General features: G+C 32.7%; 3 protein-coding genes across 3 annotated transcripts; all 3 read right to left on the minus strand.

The window, feature by feature from the left end:
* Positions 1 to 1,078: 1,078 nt before the first annotated feature.
* Positions 1,079 to 1,816, minus strand: LOC114727924 (Werner Syndrome-like exonuclease). Its single transcript, XM_028914709.1, has one exon. The coding sequence runs from the start codon at positions 1,768 to 1,770 to the stop codon at positions 1,135 to 1,137; it is 636 nt and encodes a 211-aa protein (XP_028770542.1). The 5' UTR covers positions 1,771 to 1,816; the 3' UTR covers positions 1,079 to 1,134.
* A 3,236-nt stretch (positions 1,817 to 5,052) lies between these two features.
* On the minus strand, positions 5,053 to 12,248 carry LOC114727960 (uncharacterized). The gene is made up of 4 exons (XM_028914749.1): positions 11,732 to 12,248; positions 11,444 to 11,604; positions 10,626 to 11,354; positions 5,053 to 5,184 (listed from the first exon to the last, which is right to left on the minus strand). The coding sequence occupies exons 1-4, from the start codon at positions 12,246 to 12,248 to the stop codon at positions 5,053 to 5,055; spliced, it is 1,539 nt and encodes a 512-aa protein (XP_028770582.1).
* A 7,836-nt stretch (positions 12,249 to 20,084) lies between these two features.
* On the minus strand, positions 20,085 to 20,862 carry LOC114727922 (Werner Syndrome-like exonuclease). Its single transcript, XM_028914708.1, has one exon. The coding sequence runs from the start codon at positions 20,860 to 20,862 to the stop codon at positions 20,227 to 20,229; it is 636 nt and encodes a 211-aa protein (XP_028770541.1). The 3' UTR covers positions 20,085 to 20,226.

Raw genomic sequence — 20,862 nt, forward strand, 5'->3', positions numbered from 1 at the left:
AATATCATCATTTTTTTTATAATTTTATTTTCATATGACCATGTTTGGATGGGTAAAATTAATTGTAGGAGTATTTCCCCCGGTCATAATAATAATGAAGTCTTGGAATTTGCTTTCAATGTGTTTTTTTTTTTCCTCCCTCTTTTTACTTTTTAATCTTCTTTCTTTCTTTTTTCCTTTTCCTTTTTCTTTTCCTAGCCTTTTTTGCTCGAGAATTTGCTTGTAAGTTTTGAACAAACTGGTTTATCTAGGTCAATTACAATCTTCGTTTGGATAAAACATCATGTGGTTGTGCTAAAAAAAAGAGTAAACATTACTATGTTATTGGTCTACGAAGGAGGATTGAGATTCCGATTACGCGGGATCAAAATTTTTATGTTGCTCAAATATGACTAGGTTTAAAGTATTTATACTCCTTTAATTCAAAATGTAAAATTTATTCTGTAATATAAATTATACTACAAAATGATTTTATACTTAGACCAGGAAGAATATTATTTTTTAATATTTTTATTTCACTAAAGAAAGAAATTCTTTCAAAGAACACGGACTACTGAAAAGAAATAAAGAAATGGCTTTCAGAAGAAGCTTAAGCTGCTAATTATTTGCCTATTGAAACTAAATTTCTCATCAAATGATCTTGTTCACTCTTACTTGTCTTAAAAAAAACATAAATAGAACAAAATTCATACCTTAAAAAAAATATTTACAAATTATTCATCACTGGTGAGCATTTCGCAGGTTCAAACTTACGGTCGAGCGCGCGCGCGCGAAGCCCTTCTTGTGAGAAAAGGAAAAAAGGAAGCCGATGTGATTTACCGGGGGGAAAACAACAACAACAACAAAAGAAGAGAATTCAAATGCATGCCTTGGCAAAACCAGACATCAGTTATCTATACTGCGTGTACCAACGTTGGATCCCCCAAAGTCCTATTATTGTCTGAGAACCATCCTTATGAAATACTCCACACACGAGACATGTTATTGGTAAAGTCACTTCATGAACCACAGAAAAGTTTCATCAAATTACAAACAAACTCCAATGAAATCCACATTTAACAGAACCACACATCACACCAGAATTAACTTATCCACGAATTGTACCAAGTTCTGAATCCCAAGCAATCCCCATGCCTAGAGTTGGCCAGAATACAAAAGCCTTGCAACTTCAAAAGAAATAAAGGCATCGATGCAGGCGTATTTTACCTGCTCAGGAGTAAGCCACAGATTGTCCCATCTGCTTCTACTGATACTCTTTGGCTTCTCAATTTCCTTCCCAAGAACACGCAGAGCCAGGGTCTTGAGCCCCGATTTCTTCAGTTCATTATCCCCCAGCTTGTCAACCGCCAGATCGCGCAGATCAACGAATGTGGCCACACTCAGTTCGTAGTCGCACACGAGTTTCTCCACATCCTCTTCGATCCCAACGCCCACGAAAGTGTGATTCGCGTTTGCGAGAAAATTGATCAGGGATTGGGGGATGTTTGGGGCGTGAAGGATTTGGAATATGAGGCATCGAGGGCCCACGCAGAGTTGTAATATGGCGACCGGATTCTCCATATTGCGGTGGAAATTCGGGCGCCATTCGACGTCGAGGCCGACGATAAGAGGTTGGGGAAGGGAATGGAGGCTGCGGGTTTCGGAGAGCCAGGAATCGACCATGGAAGGGGAAGAAGTGAGCAGTGTGTGAATGTTGTGAGTGTAGAAGGAAACATCGTAGAGATTGTGAGTGTCGTAGGGAAGGGCGTGGTCTACTATGGCGATCGACATTTCGGATTTGCAGAGAATCCAAGGGGACCGAGAAGCTTTTTGAATAGGGGAGGAGGAGAGGGTGGACTTCGCAATGGGACGCTGGCTCAGAGTCAAAATTCAAAATATATTTATCGTTTAAAATTATTGTTGCCATTTTTGAAAATTCTTAATGATATTGTATTTTACGTTGTTTTCCTATTGTGATTTGATTTGGATTAGATTGGTTCGGCTTTTCTCGATATCATTGTTGTTTTTTTTTTTAACCTTTGTATCATTGTTGATCGGCAATTTTAAAATTGTACATTAGTATACACCAAAAAAAAAATTGTAAATTGATATATAAAATACTACCTCCTATCCTTAATACATGAGATTGTTTGACTTTTATTTTTGTTCTAAATATAATGTCTTAATTCATTTTATCTTTTATATTTATCTATTTTTTTAAGATTATTGTCATAGTAATGATAGTTTTAGCAAATACACTTCATTAGTAAGAATATTGTAAGAAAGACAACACATATTTATTATAAATAACTAATTTAATTAATTTTTTAATTTACTCAAATTAGTTCACTAGTTTATATATTAAGGACCTGAGTAGTAATTATTAAAATTCAATAGGAACTGTTCATAATAAAAACTATAAATTATGCCCATGGAGACGCGTCTTGTGATTAAATTATGATATATAAAATATGTTTATTACGTATGGCTCTTCATTTACGTGAATATAGTCAAATCTTTTTAGATTGTCTAACAAAACAAAATGGTAATCTGTCTAAAAAGTTGGAGATCTATTAGCAGTTAGAGTGATGGACTGATTAAAAACCAAAAAAAGAAAAGAAAATGATCTACCTCATGCATCCACTAGAAATGGTTAGCATATATTGTCAGTGAAAGTATGTTTGTTGATTAGTACTAAGCCAATAAAAATAAAAGTTAAAATGATTACTTTACTAGGAATAATATTAAAAAAAAATACATGGAAAAAAGCAATATATGTGGAACCAACAATAAGCACTAATAATTTAATAAAGCTGAGTCCAAAAGCAACATTACCATTGCCGAAACAACACAAGGAAATTGAACAACTTGCCAAAGAGGACTAATTTATACAAAGCGTAGAGGATTTGCTGCCTAATTTATTTATTCAAATTAAGCTTAAAAGATCATCATCGTGAATCTATAATCTCTTAGTATGGACATTTTTATGCCAAAGATTATGGTGAGATTTCCCATAAGAGACGGCGAAGAGTAATTAATTTTTAAATCAGATGTAAGACTCAAAAATTAAAGATCCAATTTAATCATTTACATGTAATGCAAAGCATTGGTGGTACAAGAGGGAAGCTGCTGTCTTTTTTTTTTTTTTGCTAAAACATAGGCATTATTTTATTAGAGGTAATCCTATTCGAAATACTATCAAGCTCTGAATGTGGATACTTGTCCTAGTGGAAATTTAAACCTTAGTTTGCCACGTTATAAAAAATTAGCCTCTTCTATTAAACCCAACCCTTATCGGTCACTGGCTTTTAATTATGGCCTTTTCTTTATGGAAAGAGTTGGGTTGCTCCTTTATGGTTTTTATTATAATATTAATAATTAATAATTAATATTTGATCCAGTTTGATGGAGTATGACTGGGTTAAACAAATGGATCCGTTTTCAGGACGGTTTTTTTTTTATTAAAAAAAAGGCCGGATTTGTATTCCATAATCACAGGTAGACTTTTACTGGGCTTATGTTCCAACCAGGCCTTTAAACTTTTTGACTGATTTTGACCCAAAAAACTAAGGATTTTCTTTGTTCGAGTTTGGGCCTAAACGAAAACAATTGTTATTCTTGTCTTTTATTTTAATTAGATCCTTTCCCAATTTTGGTAACTTATACGCCAGATTTTAGCTTGTTGATTTTTTTGGCCTACCAGTTTTAATTTGTTGTCAGCACTTGTCATTATCATTTCTTGAACAACATTTTATTAGCATTAAACGATGGTTGAAATTAATTTCCATGTTACAGTTTATTATGCTTAACATTTTCTCAAAACGGTTTAGGTCTCATAGAATAAGCTGTACCATGTTGGGATGTTCAATTTGTTTTATATTTGTATATTTTCGAAGAAGACCATGAGATTCAAAATAAAGTTCTGGCCAAAGAGAAAAGTTAATGATCCTATTTAAAGTTTTAAAATGATTATAAGTATTTTTGTAATTCATCAATATCTTTAATATTTATGTGTTCCTGGACATTTTGCATTAGCCATTCACGTTGGTTAATTTGACTTCCTCTCCAGTGTCCATCCACTTTATCCCAATTCCAGAGATTTGAGGTCCCCATAGACTAATATTTCTTCCTTATGTATAAAATAAAATGAAATAAGAAATAAAATAAAGAATAATTTCATACACATAAATAATAATTATATTTCTTAATAAAACATGTATACTACTAGATGATGAAACAATGTTATAATCATTATCATCCATAAATAAATTAAAATAGAGTAACATAGAATCGAAGGTGAATTAAATTATTATTTATTCACAGCTCGTGTCGCTTTTTTATTATTATTTCATCATATCAAATTAATTAACAATATATACATATCTATTTTAAATTTTCGGGGAAAAAAAAGGTCTCACGGTTTTCAATATTACTGCATCCCGTCTTTAATATAAGAGTTAGTTAAAAATTAAATTTGATTCTAAATATAAGATTTCAATCCACTTTGTCTATCAAATTTATAATATTTTCTCTAAAATATTCTCATTATTTGCAAGGTGTTCTCACTAAGGAATATTTTTAATGCACATAATTAAATAGGATAATTTAGAAAACGCAACACAAATTTATTACAATTAACCAACTGAATTAATTTTTTTAATTTTTTCAAACTAGTTATGTAATAAGAACCTCAAGTTGTACGTAGGAATGGGGAAAGGGGATCTGATTACTCCATATATTTTCACTCTATGTATGGAAAAGTTAAGCCAAGTGATTATGGATGAAATTCATAGAATGAAATGGCTCCCCATCACCTGAAAGGAGGGAAAAAAAAGAAAAAAGAAAAAAGATCGTCCACCTATTTTATGAAATTTTTAGAAATTCTTTTGACCTAGAATAGGGGGTTGCAAACTCTGTAATTGATAGGAAAGTGAAGGAGAATTGCTAGATAAAGCAAATACGTTGAGCACCAAACCGTCATTATATAATTATTTATTCTACCATAAGCCATCACACTTCTTCAAAACAAAACAACAAGAGAGAAGAACGAAAGAGAATCAAGAAATTGAAGCACTAGCCAACAGTTATGTTTCTGCTTTGCGTCTTCGTTTCACCCTCTTCTTTAATATTATTTGATAAAAATTCCTTCAGGCCAATTGTCAAAGCTGATGTTGAAACCATGGAAGCTTTAAGGATGCTCATAACCTGCATTTGTATGCATGAGTCTGATACAGAAGGCAAAAGTAAATTGCAGCAAGCATGCAAATAAATCTGATCATATTCAAGGGAAAACAAACCCAAACCATATAACTTCTTGTTTTTTCGTTCCAAACAGAATTTGCATCTCATTTGTTGTGCCTAAAGGTTAGAAGATACGTACCTCTTGTGCCCCAATGCGGATTGTTCTTTCTTCCAAGTCATGGTGAGGCACCTTCAATTCAGTTAATAAGGATGACAGAACATGGTGAGATGAAAAGGGTTTCACAGACAAGTCATCGGCAACCATGAACTTGATTCTGGTCTTTGCATATCCATTGCCTGATTTCTCCTCCGCTATTGGAAACTTAGGGTCGCACATTCTTACTCTTCTCCAAACATGGACATACAAACTTGCATCAGCAGTCAAATAATATCGATCATCATCATCATGGTTAGAACAAATACCTAACTCGGACGGATGCTTCAGTTCATCGATAGGTAACATCTGGTTATTAACATTAAAATATGGGGCTATCATGAGGTTGGCGAACATGTTTTTTAGATTCTCTGACTTCAAGTCTACGGTTGAATCAAAATTCAACAAACTGTTATATAGTTTGTCGAGACACACCACCCCAGAGTTTCCTTCTAAAACTCTTTCTACTGCTCCCAATGGGAATGTCAAGAAACTAAGAAGCTGATCCATGAAATCTTCCTCAACTTGAGCAAACAATATCTTGGACTTCGACTTTGACATCAATACTTTCATCTTCATCATCCCAATGCTCTCTCTGCCTTGTCTCTCACCAGTTATCTTGAACGAGGTATCGGAATACATAAGGCTGTGCTCCTTTCTTAACAATGAATCTGTGAGTGCCGTCTTGGAGATCAACAAGTACTTGAGTAGGTCCAAAATCTTCGAAAACATAATAAATTAAAGCATTAGGTGATGTGATATAAAGAAAATAAGATATAGTTAATGTTTTCAGAACTCAACCTCATTTGAACTAAGAACTACAGTGGATTCCTCCAGTAGACATTCAGAGCGTAGATTCTTTAGCAGACACAATGTTATATTGAAATTAGCAGGAGTTACAGATAGATCGTCAGAAATGATAAAAGATGCAGTCTCCTTTACATAGCCTTCCCATGTATTATCTGCATTTTGGACAAGGTCTAAAAGAAAAATATTAATAATCTAATCAAATATGGTTTGTTAATAAGGATGACAAAAAATATAAAATGCATTGCAATTATTACCTCCAGCATCGCCACTCGCGTTTTTATCGGATCCACTTAACAAAGGACTGCATAAGAGCGATTTGCAACGGTTCAGAGGGAACCAAGAATCCCGCCCACATTTGCATTTCATATTCCTGGAAGTGCTCACCAGAGAACCAACTTCTTCAGTAAGACAATGTATACAAGCATAATACTTGGTTGGCTCAGTGTCATCAATGTTGAGTTTGAGGTTTTGATTATAACGTTCCATGGAGTTCCTTGGCTGAAGCAGCATTTGCTTGCACGTCTCAGAATTCAAATACATGGGGTCCAGATTCCCCACACTTTCATACAGCGAGCTTATGCATCCGAATCGACAAGGCTTCGTGTTTGAATCCTTACTCACAAGTCTTGCAATAGTTCCCAGTGGCAGTGTCAAGAAGCTTAAAAGAATATCCACAAAATCCTTCCCTGCTTCAGCATAGAGCACTCTGTTTTGCTCTTTGTCCACAACAACTCTCAATGAAATTTGTTCCGGCATAGCAGTTGAAGCCATGGGAGCAATATTATTAACGCACCAGATCCAGCAAATGCTTCAAAAACTGTAACGAGGACGTAACCTATTTGAATTTGGTGTGCATGTGTGTGTGCATAGCACACAAGAAGATATATAGAACCTGTATTGGAGAGTGGCTCTCGTTATGGAGGTTATGGTTATGAACAATGGCTCTTGAATTATTGGAAACAGATGATATGACTAAGGCTTTGTGACTCCTCCTTCTTCAACTTTCAATTAGGCTTACTCGATAAGTAAATGCCTGCACTCTTTTTGAAGTCAAAAGATTCTGGCCTTCATTGCTAAGGTAGGATTTTTTGTTAAATGCCTTTTTCTGAGGGGTTGCAACCAAGTAAAGTATGCACTTATAATAATCGATGAAAATTAAAATTACCTGAAACATGAATAATATTAAATTATGATACTATATATTTAGTATAATATAAATCTTTTTATCACATATTGATATTTAATTTTTAAAATATATAAATAATTTTTTAAGTTGTGCTCGCGGATATTACAAGACATAAAAATCACCCATCGTCATATTTGTTTAGAATTTTATTAATATAACCATAATTATATTAGTGAGAAAATCATCTTACATTTTTGTTTTAAAAAAGGTTAATATAATTTTTAGTCTGTTAAGTTTGCCTTCATTTTGGTTTTAGTCCCTCAAATTTTAAATTATAAATTTTGATCTCTTAAATTTTTTTTCATTTAAAATATCAATTCCTATAATTTAATAAAAATCTGAACCATTATGTCCTTATGGGACCAAAACCTACAGTTTGAAATTTGAAAGACCAAAATCAAAATAAAGGTAAATTTGATGACACTAAAGATTATATTAACCATTTTAAAAATTAGACCCTGAATGCAAAAGAAAACGTCACTTGCACATATCATGTACCCTTTTTCGGCCACAACGTATCCGGTGGCTATCAACGCAGCGTATAGTAATATATGAACCCCATTGGACCGTATGTATTTTTTCGGCCAAAACATTGGACCGTGTATATTGAATATTGAATTTTTTCATATATTTTACTACTTTCTTTTTTCTGCCAGAAATATAGTATACTACATATTATAAAGTAAACAATAATGGGATAAAGTGTTTAAATATCTCAAAAGTATCTATGAAAAAACATTCAGCATATGGATTGTTTTTGCTCTTATATGCCCAAAAAATTTATTTTCATAGCAAAAATACGTTGACCATTATTAGCTATTAAATTTGATTGTGAAATTATGCGGTATGACTAGTATCTGTAACGGTTAAACTTAATGGTCCATAATAGTTTAGAGCAGAAATGGTATGAAATAAAACTTCTTGAGCATGTGAGAGTCAGAAAAAATTTTAGGTGCTGGATGCTCATTCATAAATACTTCCAAGGTATTTAAATACCTTATCCTAATAATAATTTATTCTCAGAAAGGCAACTAGATGTTAATAATTCATAGGTATTGTGCTAAAACCTTTCAGAACAATTATACGTTGTAAACACATCATGTTTCATTTTGTGGGAGAGTGAAGAGTCGTTTGCTCTTATTTTGGTACGATAAAAATATTCATGCGTCAATCGAAATTAATTTTTCTTCTCAAATGATCATAAGAGATCAGTCTTCACTTTATTCCAGTTTTCAAAAAAATCCTTTGTCTTGTTGATTATTCATGAGAAGGTGGCCTTTACGTTTTTTGCTCCCATTAAGCTATAACTATTAAAGGTGGCAAACGCCCTAAATCCATGAATCTTAGACTATTACTTGAATCTCGCTACTACCCAACTTCTTCACTGATGTCAATGGTGACAAGAACTTCCGCTTGTCCCGTATTTATGCTGAAGAAAACAGTTGTGGGTCGACCTTGAAAATATTAGCAGAAATATGAGGTTACTATTGGAGATTTCAGCGCCTATCTTTCTTTGAATGACAAGGTACGTACGTAGGTAATGAGTCTTGTAATTATGCAACCATGAGACCTATTAAAGATTGTATTGAAGAAGCTCAACTCATACAGATACCGTTTAAGGAAAGAACTGACTGGGCATTTGCTAATACTCCTCCGGTCCTTAATATAGGACCCAATTGTTGAGTTGGTTTTGGTCCTAAATATAAGACCCATTTCTCATATTTATCAATTTTCTCTAAATTACCCCTATGGGTATTCCCTCAACCATAATCAAGTAGAAGAGAGGGGATATTAAAGAAGATGATTATGGTATTTTAGGAAAAACGTGTCACATTTATTATAATTAACTAACTTACCTAACTTCCTTAATATAATCAAATTAGTTAAATGGGTCTTATATTAAGGACCGGAAGAGTATATTCAATGCCTTGTACTCTTTTCTGCAAATGTAAATCATCTCCAAAGTGATGGCCCAGCACACTTAGGTTCTGTTTGGTACAAACCATTAAGAATGAGAAATAAAGTAAGATTAAACTTCAAAAAAATTATTAAAAGAGTATTTAGTATGAATAATTACTTGTTACATGAGATTGGACAAACTCATGAAGATGAGATTGGAGAATACCACGCCATCTCCCCCTATGGTTTTTTCCAATCTCATACACATAGTTTTGTCCAATCCTATGTAACAAGTAATCTTTCTAATAGATTTTTTTCAATCCCAATCTCAATCACAATCTCTACCTCTCATTTTCCATGCTTCATACCAAACAGTATCTTAGTAAGTTGGTTGGCAACAAACCAACGCAGTTTTATAATAGGGAAGGCAGCGCAGTGATATCACTATAATTGCTTGGAATAATTTGCTCAATAAAGCTTTTCTTTTTTTTTTTTGGGTGGGGGGGAGGTTGTGGGGTTCACAGCAACCAAAGTGAACTTGGAAAACCGTTATAGATTGGAATGGATTTCACCAGAGAAATACTAATAGAAACTCGTGTCAGCCTGAAACTTTGTAAAATCATTGTGGTTTGTATTGAGAGTATTAATGCGCAGAGCTTGTGGAGTGGGGAAAGGGGATCTGATTTCTCCATATATTTTCACTCGTGTGGAAAAGTTAAGCCATTTGATTGTGGATGAAATTCATAGAACGAAATGGCTCCCCATCACCTAAAAGGGGGAAAAATCGTCCACCTGTTTTATGAAGTTCTTTTGATCTGGAGTAGGGGGTTGTGAATTCTATAGTTGATAGGAAAGCGAAGGAGAATCACTAGATAAAGCAAATACGACTAGATAAAGCAAATACGTTGGGCACCAAACCACCGTTATATAATTATTTATTCAATCAGAAGCCATCACACTTCTTCAAAACAAAACAACAAGGTAGAAGTACGAAAGAGAATCAGGAAATCGAAGAGCTAGTCAAGTAGCTCGCAAGCTTCCATTTCGCCAACAGTTATTTTTTTTTTGCTTTGCGTCTTTGTTTCCCCTTCTTCTTAACATTATTTGATAAAAATTCTTTCAGGCCAATTGTCAAAGCTGATGTTGAAACCATGGAAGCTTGAAGGATGCTCATAACCTGCATTTGTATGCATGAGTCTGATACAGAAGGCAAAAGAAAATTGCAGCAAGCATGCTAATAAATTTGATCACATTCAAGGGAAAACAAACCCAAACCATATAACTTCTTGTTTTTTGGTTTCAAACAAAATTTGCATGTCCTTTAATTTGTCTGTTTAAAGGTTAGAAGATACGTACCTCTTGTACCCCAATGTAGATTGTTCTTTCTTCCAAGTCATGGTAAGGCACCTTGAATTCAGTCAAAGGTGATAAAACATCATGACATGATAAAGGTTTCACAGACAAGTCATCAGCAACCATGAACTTGGTTCCACTCTTTGCATATCCACTGCCTGATTTGTCCTCCGTTACTGGGGACTTAGGGTCGCACATTCTTACTCTTCTCACACCACGGACATACAAACTAGTATCGGTAGTCAAATAATATGGACCAGCAGCGTAGTCGTTAGAGCAACAATTTAACCGAGACGGACACTTTAGTTCCTCAATAGGTAACATCTGGTTATTAACATTAAAGAATGGGGCTATCATGAGGTTGGCGAACACATTTTTCAACTTCTCTGACTTCAAGTCTCCCGTTGAATCAAAATTGAACAAACTGTTATATAATTTGTCGACGCATTCCAATCCAGAGTTTCCTTCTAAAACTCTTTCTACTGCTCCTACTGGGAATGTCAAGAAACTAAGAAGCTGGTCCATGACATCTTCCTCAACTTGAGCAAACAATATCTTGAACTTTGATTTTCTGATCAATACCCTCATCTTCATCGTCCTAGTGTTCTCTCTGCCTAGTCTCTCAGTTATCTTGAGAAAGGTTTCAGAATTCACAAGGCTGTGCTCCTTCCTTAACAATGAATCTGTGAGTGCCGTCTTCGAGATTATCAAGCACTTGAGTAGGTCCAAGATCTTCGAAAACATAATAAATCATCACATGATGAGAGATAAAGGATTTAAGACTCATAGTGATGACATAATCAATGGTTCCAGAAGTTCACCTCTTTTGAGCAAAGAACCACAGTGGATTCCTGGGGTGGATCTTTAGAGCCTAGATTCTTTAGCAGACACAATATTGTGCTCAAATCAGCAGAGTTTACAGAGAGATCATCAGAAATAATAAAAGATGCAGTCTCCTTTACATAGCCTTCCCATGTGTCCTCTGCATTTTGGACAGGTAGGGGATGAAGCAATATTAAATTATTAATAATCGAGTCAAACGTAGCATATGGTTTGTTCAATAAGGATAGACCAAAAACATAAAATGGGTTGCAAAAAGATATTATTACCTCTAGTATCACTATCACCCGCGTTTTTATCAGATCCACTAACCACAGGACTGCATAAGAGCGATCCGCAAGCGTTCAGAAGGAACGTAAAATCCCGCCCACATTTGCATTTCATATTCTTGGAAGTGGTCACCAGAGAAGGTCCTTGAAAAAGACAACGTTCACAAGCATAATACTTGGTTGGTTGAGTGTCATCAATGTTGAGTTTGAGGTTTTGATTATAACGTTCCATGGAGTTCCTTGGCTGAAGCAGCATTTGCTTGCATGTCTCCGAATTCAAATACTTGGGGTCCAGATTTCCCACACTTTCATACAGCGAGCTTATGCATCCGAATCGGCAAGGCTTCATGTTTGAATCCCTACTTACGAGTCTAGCAATAGTTCCCAGTGGCAGAGTCAAGAAGCTTAAAAGAATATCCACAAAATCCTTCTCTGCTTCGGCAAAGAGCACTCTGTTTTGCTCTTTGTCCACAAAAACTCTCAACGAAATTTGTTCCGGAATAGCAGTTGAAGCCATGGGAGCAATATTATTAACCCACCAAATCCAGCAAACGTTTCAGAAACTGTAACGGGGACGTAACGTATATATATAAAGCATGCGAGAAGATATATCGTACCTGTACTGGAGAGTGGCTCTCGTTATGGAGGTTATGGTTATGAACAAGGGCTCTTCAATTATTGGAAACTGATGATATGACCAATGCTTTGCGACTCCTCCTTCATTGCTAAGGTAAATGCTTGCAATCCTTTGGAAGTCAAAAAGTTCTTGCCTTCGTTGCTAAGTTGAGATTTTTTGTTAAAGCCTTTCTGCCCATCTTCTCCTCTTTAGCTCTTCTCCAGTAATTACAATAATTGAAGAAAAATAAAATCGCCTAAAACATAAAGTAAATTATGATATATATATATATATATATGATTATATCAAGTTCTCTTATCACATATGGATATGTGTCATGTGTCATATGTGACTATATGTAATTGAAAAACATGATATAATTGGACATAGGAGATTTAATATAAGTATTTTCCTATATATAATGAGTATATAACATAAATCTTTTAACATATTTATATCTAATTTTTAAACTATATAATTAAAATAAATACGCATCTTTATTTTTCAAGTTGTGATCGCCGATATTAGAAGACATAAAAATCACCCATTATCGTGTTTTTGATAATTTTTTTAGAAATTTATTAATATAGCCATAATTATATTAGTGAGAAGACTATCTTACATTTTGTTTTAAAAATTAGACCCTAAATTCAAAAGAAAACCTCACCAGAACATATCCTATACGTATGAACGCAACAAATGGTAATATTAAATTCATTAGAGTGTTTTATGCAAACATGAGCCAGAAAACCAACCTTGTTAGTCCCGGATCCATTGTGCCACATGAAGCATGAGAAACAACCGCATTATTTAAGCAGTAAATCATAATACCATTGGTTACATTTTTTTCATATACTCATCTGACTGGACCGGATCAGATTGCAACATTAAGAGTTGGGAGAATCATTATAAAGTTCTAAATAAAAAACATATTTACTTAAAAATTTTATTAATAACAGAGCAACTTGCAACAACAAATTTCAGAATAATAAATAATAACTACTCACTTATTATTTGGACTTACCAATCATGGAGAATTCATTGTAATTCTCCCTCCAGAATTACAAATTTTATTATTAGGTTGCTTGGAGCTGCCTTAATTCATAGGCCTTGCCTTGTTTCAATAAGCGGTACCATACTTGGGCTTATATTCATAAACCCCATCAGACCGTATATATTAAATATTGAAAATACATTATACTTTGTATCCAAAAAAAAAAAATACTATACTACATATTATAAAGTAAATAATAATTTATTCTCAGAAAAGGCATTTAGATGTGAATAATTCTGTAAGTATTGCACTGAAACCTTTCAACCTTTCAAGACAACTGGACAACTAAATGTTGTAAACACGTCATGTTTCATTTTGTGGAAGAGTAAAGAGCAGTTTACTCTTATTTTGATACAATAAAAATATTCAAGTATCAATTGAAATTGATTTTCTTTTCAAATGAACTTAAAAGATCAGCCTTCACTTTATTCTAGTTTTAAGGAAATCCTTTGTCTTCTTGATTATTGACGAGAAGGTGTCTTTTCAAGCTATAACTATTAAAGGTTAAGTTTAAAAAGTTGCAAATTTTTTAATATTCAGTTAATTTTAATTAATTTCCTTAATCCTTAAAAAAAGTAGTTAATATGATGTAATAGAAAAGACTGGAGAGAGTAATTAATTTTGAAATAATAAAAAAAAAAGAAGTGGAACAATATATGATCTGACTTGCTTCAACTCCTTACGATGTTTAGAAATGAAAATTAGCCTTCCCATAGTAATCACCATATATTTCAATATAATCTTTTTTATAGTTTTATTTTAATATGATCGTGTTTGGGCAGCTATAATCAGTCATAGCAGTATTTCCTCCCGCAGACGGTGGTAATCATGATTCCTTAAAAATGAAGTCTTGTAATTTGCTTTCAACTTTTTTTTTTCTTTCTAACCTTTTTATCTTTTTCTTTATTTTTTTCTTTTTTTGGCCCCTTTTTGCAGGAGAATTTGCTTTTTCATTATTTTTTTAAGTTTTGAAGAAATTAGTTTTTCTGGATCGGCTTCGAAGAATTCTATTGTTGCTGCTATTATTTCTTTTGCAAGACTAATATTTCATTTATTAACACTGCCATATTTCTTTTACATTGAAGGTCACATCTTTTTCTTTCTGAAAATTCCAGTTTTCGGAGGCCCTTTTTGCTTTGCTTTCATAGAAGTTTTGATGAATCATTGGCAATCGCAGTCGCCGCTACATATTGCTACTAAACTTTAGTTGCATGGTTGATGCATATTTGGTGCTATATATATATATATATATATATATATATATATATATTAGTTGCAAGGGAGAATCTGATAATGGGAAAGCATACATATATATTATTATATTTATTTATGTACTATATACTCTCTGTTTTTTTTGGCTTGAACTTATTATTATATATGTGGTTAGGTTTATTATATATATATTTGGAGGGGAAAAAAACAACTTTAAATCATTAGATAAAATTATGTATATGTAAATAAGGGTATTTTTTTTTTGATAGACTATTTTTACCTATTTTTATATTCTTTGTAATCCAACCAAACATTTTTTATGTCTATGCATCACTTTTCTTTAATGGTGTACCAAACAAACTCATGTAATCATCATTATATTTTATTACATTCCCTTATATTTCCAAAGATTCAGTGAACCAAACAGGCACTTAAGGTAATTTTTTTTACCTTATTGCTGGATACACCAAAAAATAATTTAAGATGCTAGATATACCCAAAAAAATATTTTAGAGAGCTGGATGCTCCGAAAAATATTTCATGATACTGGATACATTTAAAAAAAATAATTCAAAATATTGGATATACCACAAAATATAAAATACTCTAAGATATTGAGTGTTTTATAATCCATTTAAAGAATTTATATTATTTTTTAATATTTTCATTTCACACAGAAAAAAAAAAGTTCTTTTAAAAAACACAGACTTCTGAAAAGAGAGATATGGAGAAGTGGCTCTCGAAAGAAACCCAAGCTACTAATCATTTAGCGCTCGTTTGGATCTTTGTTTTGGAAAGATACCGTGCCTAAGAAACTGGAGAATGCACGTTGGTGAGTCACTTGGTGATAAAAGTTTGTTTAGGTAGGCTACTTTTCAAAGTAACTCCTGGACAAAAAGCTAAGTGCGTTATAATGCTAGGATTTCTGGCTTTTAGAGTTTGTAACGTGGAGAAAGAAGGAATAAAGATGAAAAAGAAAGATAAGAGTATTTAAATAAGTTCTATCTTGATCCAATAATTTGATTTTTTTTCTAAGATGAAAAAAATTAACTAATAAAATTTAATTAATTATTTTTCTAAAATTTATCAACTTGTATACATATCATATATTATCTTCGCTTCTTAATATAAGACTCGAAAAGACAAACTTGAATAGATTAAAGAAGCTAAATAAATTACTTAATTATATTATATGTTACATGACATCTCTAAAATACTTATGTGTAACATTAGATATTTAGACTACACATTAGTTTATAAGTCAAATAAATTAATTTGAAGAAAAGCGGCAAATATAAATATTTTAAAGTAATTTATATAACTTCATTAGCCATTCCCAAATTTATATAACGTCAATATTGCGTATACTAGCCTTGGATCTTGTCAGAGAAGCACCCATTATGAAATACCCCAATTATATAACACACGACGCATGTTATTGATAAAGTCACTTCAGGAACCATTGATAGAAAAGTTTCATTTAAATACAAACAAACTCCAATGAAATAATCCACGTTCAACACAACCTCACATCACCCCAGAATTAATTGGTACAGTAAAAATATTCATGCATCAATTGAAAACGATTTTTTTTTTTTTCAAATGATCTCAAGAGATCAATCTTTACTTTGTTCTGCTTTTAAGAAAATCCTTTGTTTATTATTGATGAGACCTGGCTTTTTCGTTCTTTCTCCCAATAAGCTTTAACCATTGAAGGTTAAATTTAAAAAGTTGTAAAAAATCTTAACATTTAGCTAATTTTAATTAATTTCCTCAATCCTTATTTTGGTACAAAAAAAAATATTCATGCATCTATTGAAATTGATTTTCTTCTCAAATGAACGTAAGCGATCAACCTTCACTTTATTCCAGTTTTAAGAAAATTCTTTGTCTTGTTGATTATCGATGAGAAGGTGGGTTTTTAAGCTATAACTATTAAAGGTTAAATTTAAAAATTTGTGAATTTTTTTGAATATTTAGTTAATTTTAATTAGTTTCCTTAATCCTTAAGAAAAGTAGTTAATATGATTTAATAGAAAAGACCACTGAGAGTATTTAATTTTGAAATAAAAAAAAGAGAAGTGGAACAATATATGATCTAGCTTGCTTCAACTCCTTACAATCTTTAGAAATGAAAATTAGCCTTCCCATAGTAATCACCATATATTTCAATATCATCATTTTTTTTTTGTAATGTTATTTTAATATGATCATGTTTGGGTAGCTATAATTAGTTACAGGAGTATTTCTTCCCGCAAACCGTAGTAAGCATAATTCCTTAAAAATGAAGTCTTGTAATTTGCTTTCAACATTTTTTTCCCTTTTCAACCTTTTTGTTTTTTTTTTCTTTCTTTCTTTCTTTTTTACTTTTTGCCAGAGAATTGGTTTTTTCTTTTTCTTTTTTGCCAAAGAGAATTTGCTTTTTCAAGTTTTGAAGAAATTGGTTTCTCTGGTTCGACTTCGTTTGAATAAAATATCATCTGATTGTGTTCAAGAAAAGAGTAAACATTACAATATCATTGGATTGTTTGGGATACCCAAAAAAAATAATTTTACATTAGTCGAGACAAAACTCTTCTAACATATTTACTTCGTATATTATAAATCACTTTTAAATTATAATTTGGTTTACACACAAATATTTACGTTATTGGTCTAGGAAGGAGGATTGAGATTTGGATTCCCAATAGTATCTAAATTTTTACGTTGCTCAAGCATAATTAGAATAAATACATCCAGCACCTCAAAATATTGTGTTAAAAGCATCTAACACCTTAAAGTATTTTGTAGTGCATTTAGCATCATGAAATATTTTTCAGGCATGTCTAACACCCTAAAATATTTTTCAAGTGCCTCTAACACTTAAACTATTATTTTTATCTTGTTACTGGATACACCAAAAAATATTTTAGGGTATTGTACATACTTAAAAAAACTACTTTAGAGAGCTGGATGTTCTGAAAAGTATTTTATGGTGTTGGATACACTTAAAAAAATAATTTAAAATATTGGATACACCACAAAATACAAAATACTCTAGGCTATTGAATGCTTCTTAATCCATTTAAAATATTTATATTATTTTTTTAACATTTTCATTTCACACAGAAGAAAGAAGTTCTTTCAAAGAACACCGACTCCTAAAAAGAGAGAGATGGAGAAATGGCTTTTGGAAGAAGAGCAAGCTACTAATCATTTACTCCTCTAGTTCTTAATATAGAACCTAATTATTAAGTTAATCTTGATCCTAAATATAAAACCTATTTATTAATTTTTTCTAAATTACTTCTTTTCCATATTCCCTCAACCATAATTAAGTAGGACATGGAGGGAAAATATTAAGAAAGATGATTATGGTATTTTAGGAAAAACATGTCATATTTTTTATAACTAGTTAAATAGGTCTTATATTAAGAACCGGAGGAGTACTTATTGAAACTAAATTTCCTATCAAATGATCTTGATCCCTCTTACATTGTCTTAAAAAAGACATGAAGAAAACAAAAACTACTTACAAAATATTTACAAATTATTCATCACTTGTGAGTACTCCTCTGATCCTATTTATAAGGCAGAGAGGGAAGGTATTTTTTTATTCTATTTATAAGGTACTGAGAAAATTTTTTTGTATGGATGTACAATTTTATCTCTTATTTATTATTGTGTTGACTTTGTTTATATAAAGTATAATTTATATTAAATAGGGATAAAGTTAAAAATTTATTAAATTTTAAATGAGAATTAATGAAATTTAAGATTTTTTTTAGTTTGTATGAAACGTGCTGGAAGTACTTTATAAATAGGATCAGAGGAGTAACTCGCAGGTTCAACTTATAGTTGGATGCGTGTGTATGATATGTGAAGCCCTTCTTGTGAGAAAAGGACAAAAAAAAAGCGCACATGTGATTTAAAAAAAAATCAACAACAACAAAAGAAAAGAATTCAAAAGCATGCCTTAACGAGACATCAATACTGCATATACCAACGTAACCACCCATTATGAAATACACCAAGTATATAACACACGACACATGTTATTGGTAAAGTCACTTCAGGAATCATGGATAGAAAAGTTTCATCTAAATACAAACAAACTCCAATGAAATCCACATTTAGCACAACCCCACATGGCACCAGAATTAACTGGTACAATAAAAATATTCATGCATTAATTGAAATCAATTTTCTTCTCAAATGATCTCAGGAGATCAATCTTCACTTTATTCCAATTTAAGAAAATCCTTTGTCTTGTTGATTACTGATGAGAAGGTGGCTTTTTTCGTTCTTTCCCCCAATAAGCTTTAACCATCGAAGGTTAAATTTAAAAAGTTGAATTTTTTTAATATTTAGCTAATTTTAATTAATTTCCTTAATCCTCAAAAAGGTAGTTAATATGATTTAATAGAAAAGACCGGAGAGAGTAATTAAGTTTGAAATACAAAAAATGAGAAGCAGAACAATATATAATCTAGCTTACTTCAATTTCTTATCATTTTTAGAAACAAAAATTAGCCTTCCCATAGTAATCACCGTATATTTCAGTATCATTAGTTTTTTTATAATTTTATTTTAAAATGACCATGTTTGGGTAGCTATAATCAGTCAGAGGAATATTTCCACCTGTACTAATAATAATTTCTTAAAAATGAGGTCTTGGAATTTGCTTTCAAGGTGTTTTTTTTTTTTTCCTTTTTAACCTTTTCATGTTTCTTTTCCTTTTCCTAGCCCTTTTTGCTGAAGAATTTGCTTTCAAGTTTTGAAGAAATTGGTTTCTCTGGGTCGATTACAATCATAAAACATCATGTGGCTGTGCTCAAGAAAAGAGTAACTATTACTACATATTGGTCTGCGAAGGAGGATTGAGACTTCGATTCCTTGCGAGATTAAAATTTTTATGTTGTTCAAATATGATTAGGTTTAAAGAATTTATATTCCTTCAGTCTTAAATGTAAGATTTATTTTGTAATATAAATTACACTACAAAATAATTTTATATTTGGACCTGGAAGAATATTATTTTTTAATATTTTTAGTTCGCACAGAAAAAAGAAGTTATTTCAAAGGACACAAACTACTGAAAAGAGATCAAGAAATGGCTTTCAGAAGAAGCCTAAGCTGCTAATTATTTACCTATGGAAACCAAATTTCTTATCAAATGATCTTGATCACTATCACTTGTCTTAAAAAAAACATAAATAGAACAAAATTCAAAACTTAAAAAATACTTACAAAATATTTACAAATCATTCGTTACTTGTGAGCACCTCCTAGGTTCAAACTTAGTTGGGTGCGTGTGTGTGTGAAGCCCTTCTTGTGTGAAAAGATAAAAAAACAACGTCAACAAAAGAAGAGAATTCAAACGCATCAGTTATATATACTGCGTATACCAACCTTGGATCCTCCAAAATCCTATTATTGTCTGAGAACCATCCTCATGAAATACTCCACACACAAGACACGTCATAGGTAAAGTCACTTCATGAACCACAGAAAAGTTTCATCAAAATACAAACAAACTCCAATGAAATCCACATTTAACAGAACCACACATCACGCCAGAATTAACTTATCCACGAATTGTACCGAGTTCTGAATCCCAAGCAATCCCCACGCCTAGAGTTGGCCAGAATACAAAAGCCTTGCAACTTCAAAAGAAATAAAGGCATCGATGCAGGCGTATTTTACCTGCTCAGGAGTAAGCCACAGATTGTCCCATCTGCTTCTACTGATACTCTTTGGCTTCTCAATTTCCTTCCCAAGAACACGCAGAGCCAGGGTCTTGAGCCCCGATTTCTTCAGTTCATTATCCCCCAGCTTGTCAACCGCCAGATCGCGCAGATCAACGAATGTGGCCACACTCAGTTCGTAGTCGCACACGAGTTTCTCCACATCCTCTTCGATCCCAACGCCCACGAAAGTGTGATTCGCGTTTGCGAGAAAATTGATCAGGGATTGGGGGATGTTTGGGGCGTGAAGGATTTGGAATATGAGGCATCGAGGGCCCACGCAGAGTTGTAATATGGCGACCGGATTCTCCATATTGCGGTGGAAATTCGGGCGCCATTCGACGTCGAGGCCGACGATAAGAGGTTGGGGAAGGGAATGGAGGTTGCGGGTTTCGGAGAGCCAGGAATCGACCATGGAAGGGGAAGAAGTGAGCAGTGTGTGAATGTTGTGAGTGTAGAAGGAAACATCGTAGAGATTGTGAGTGTCGTAGGGAAGGGCGTGGTCTACTATGGCGATCGACAT

Source organism: Neltuma alba, unplaced genomic scaffold (genome assembly GCF_004799145.2).
Source record: "Neltuma alba isolate B1F8T4 unplaced genomic scaffold, ASM479914v2 tig00012515_pilon, whole genome shotgun sequence".
Classification (NCBI taxonomy): domain Eukaryota; kingdom Viridiplantae; phylum Streptophyta; class Magnoliopsida; order Fabales; family Fabaceae; genus Neltuma; species Neltuma alba.

Excerpts from the sequence above, each read along its gene's own strand:
- LOC114727924 (XM_028914709.1), bottom strand. The coding sequence starts at position 1,770 with ATGTCGATCGCCATAGTAGACCACGCCCTTCCCTACGACACTCACAAT.
- LOC114727960 (XM_028914749.1), bottom strand. The coding sequence starts at position 12,248 with ATGGCTTCAACTGCTATTCCGGAACAAATTTCGTTGAGAGTTTTTGTG. Across the intron at positions 11,605-11,731 it reads GGGTGATAGTGATACTAGAG|AGGACACATGGGAAGGCTAT; the intron begins GTAATAATATCT and ends TCCAAAATGCAG. Across the intron at positions 11,355-11,443 it reads TGGTTCTTTGCTCAAAAGAG|ATCTTGGACCTACTCAAGTG; the intron begins GTGAACTTCTGG and ends ATGTTTTCGAAG.
- LOC114727922 (XM_028914708.1), bottom strand. The coding sequence starts at position 20,862 with ATGTCGATCGCCATAGTAGACCACGCCCTTCCCTACGACACTCACAAT.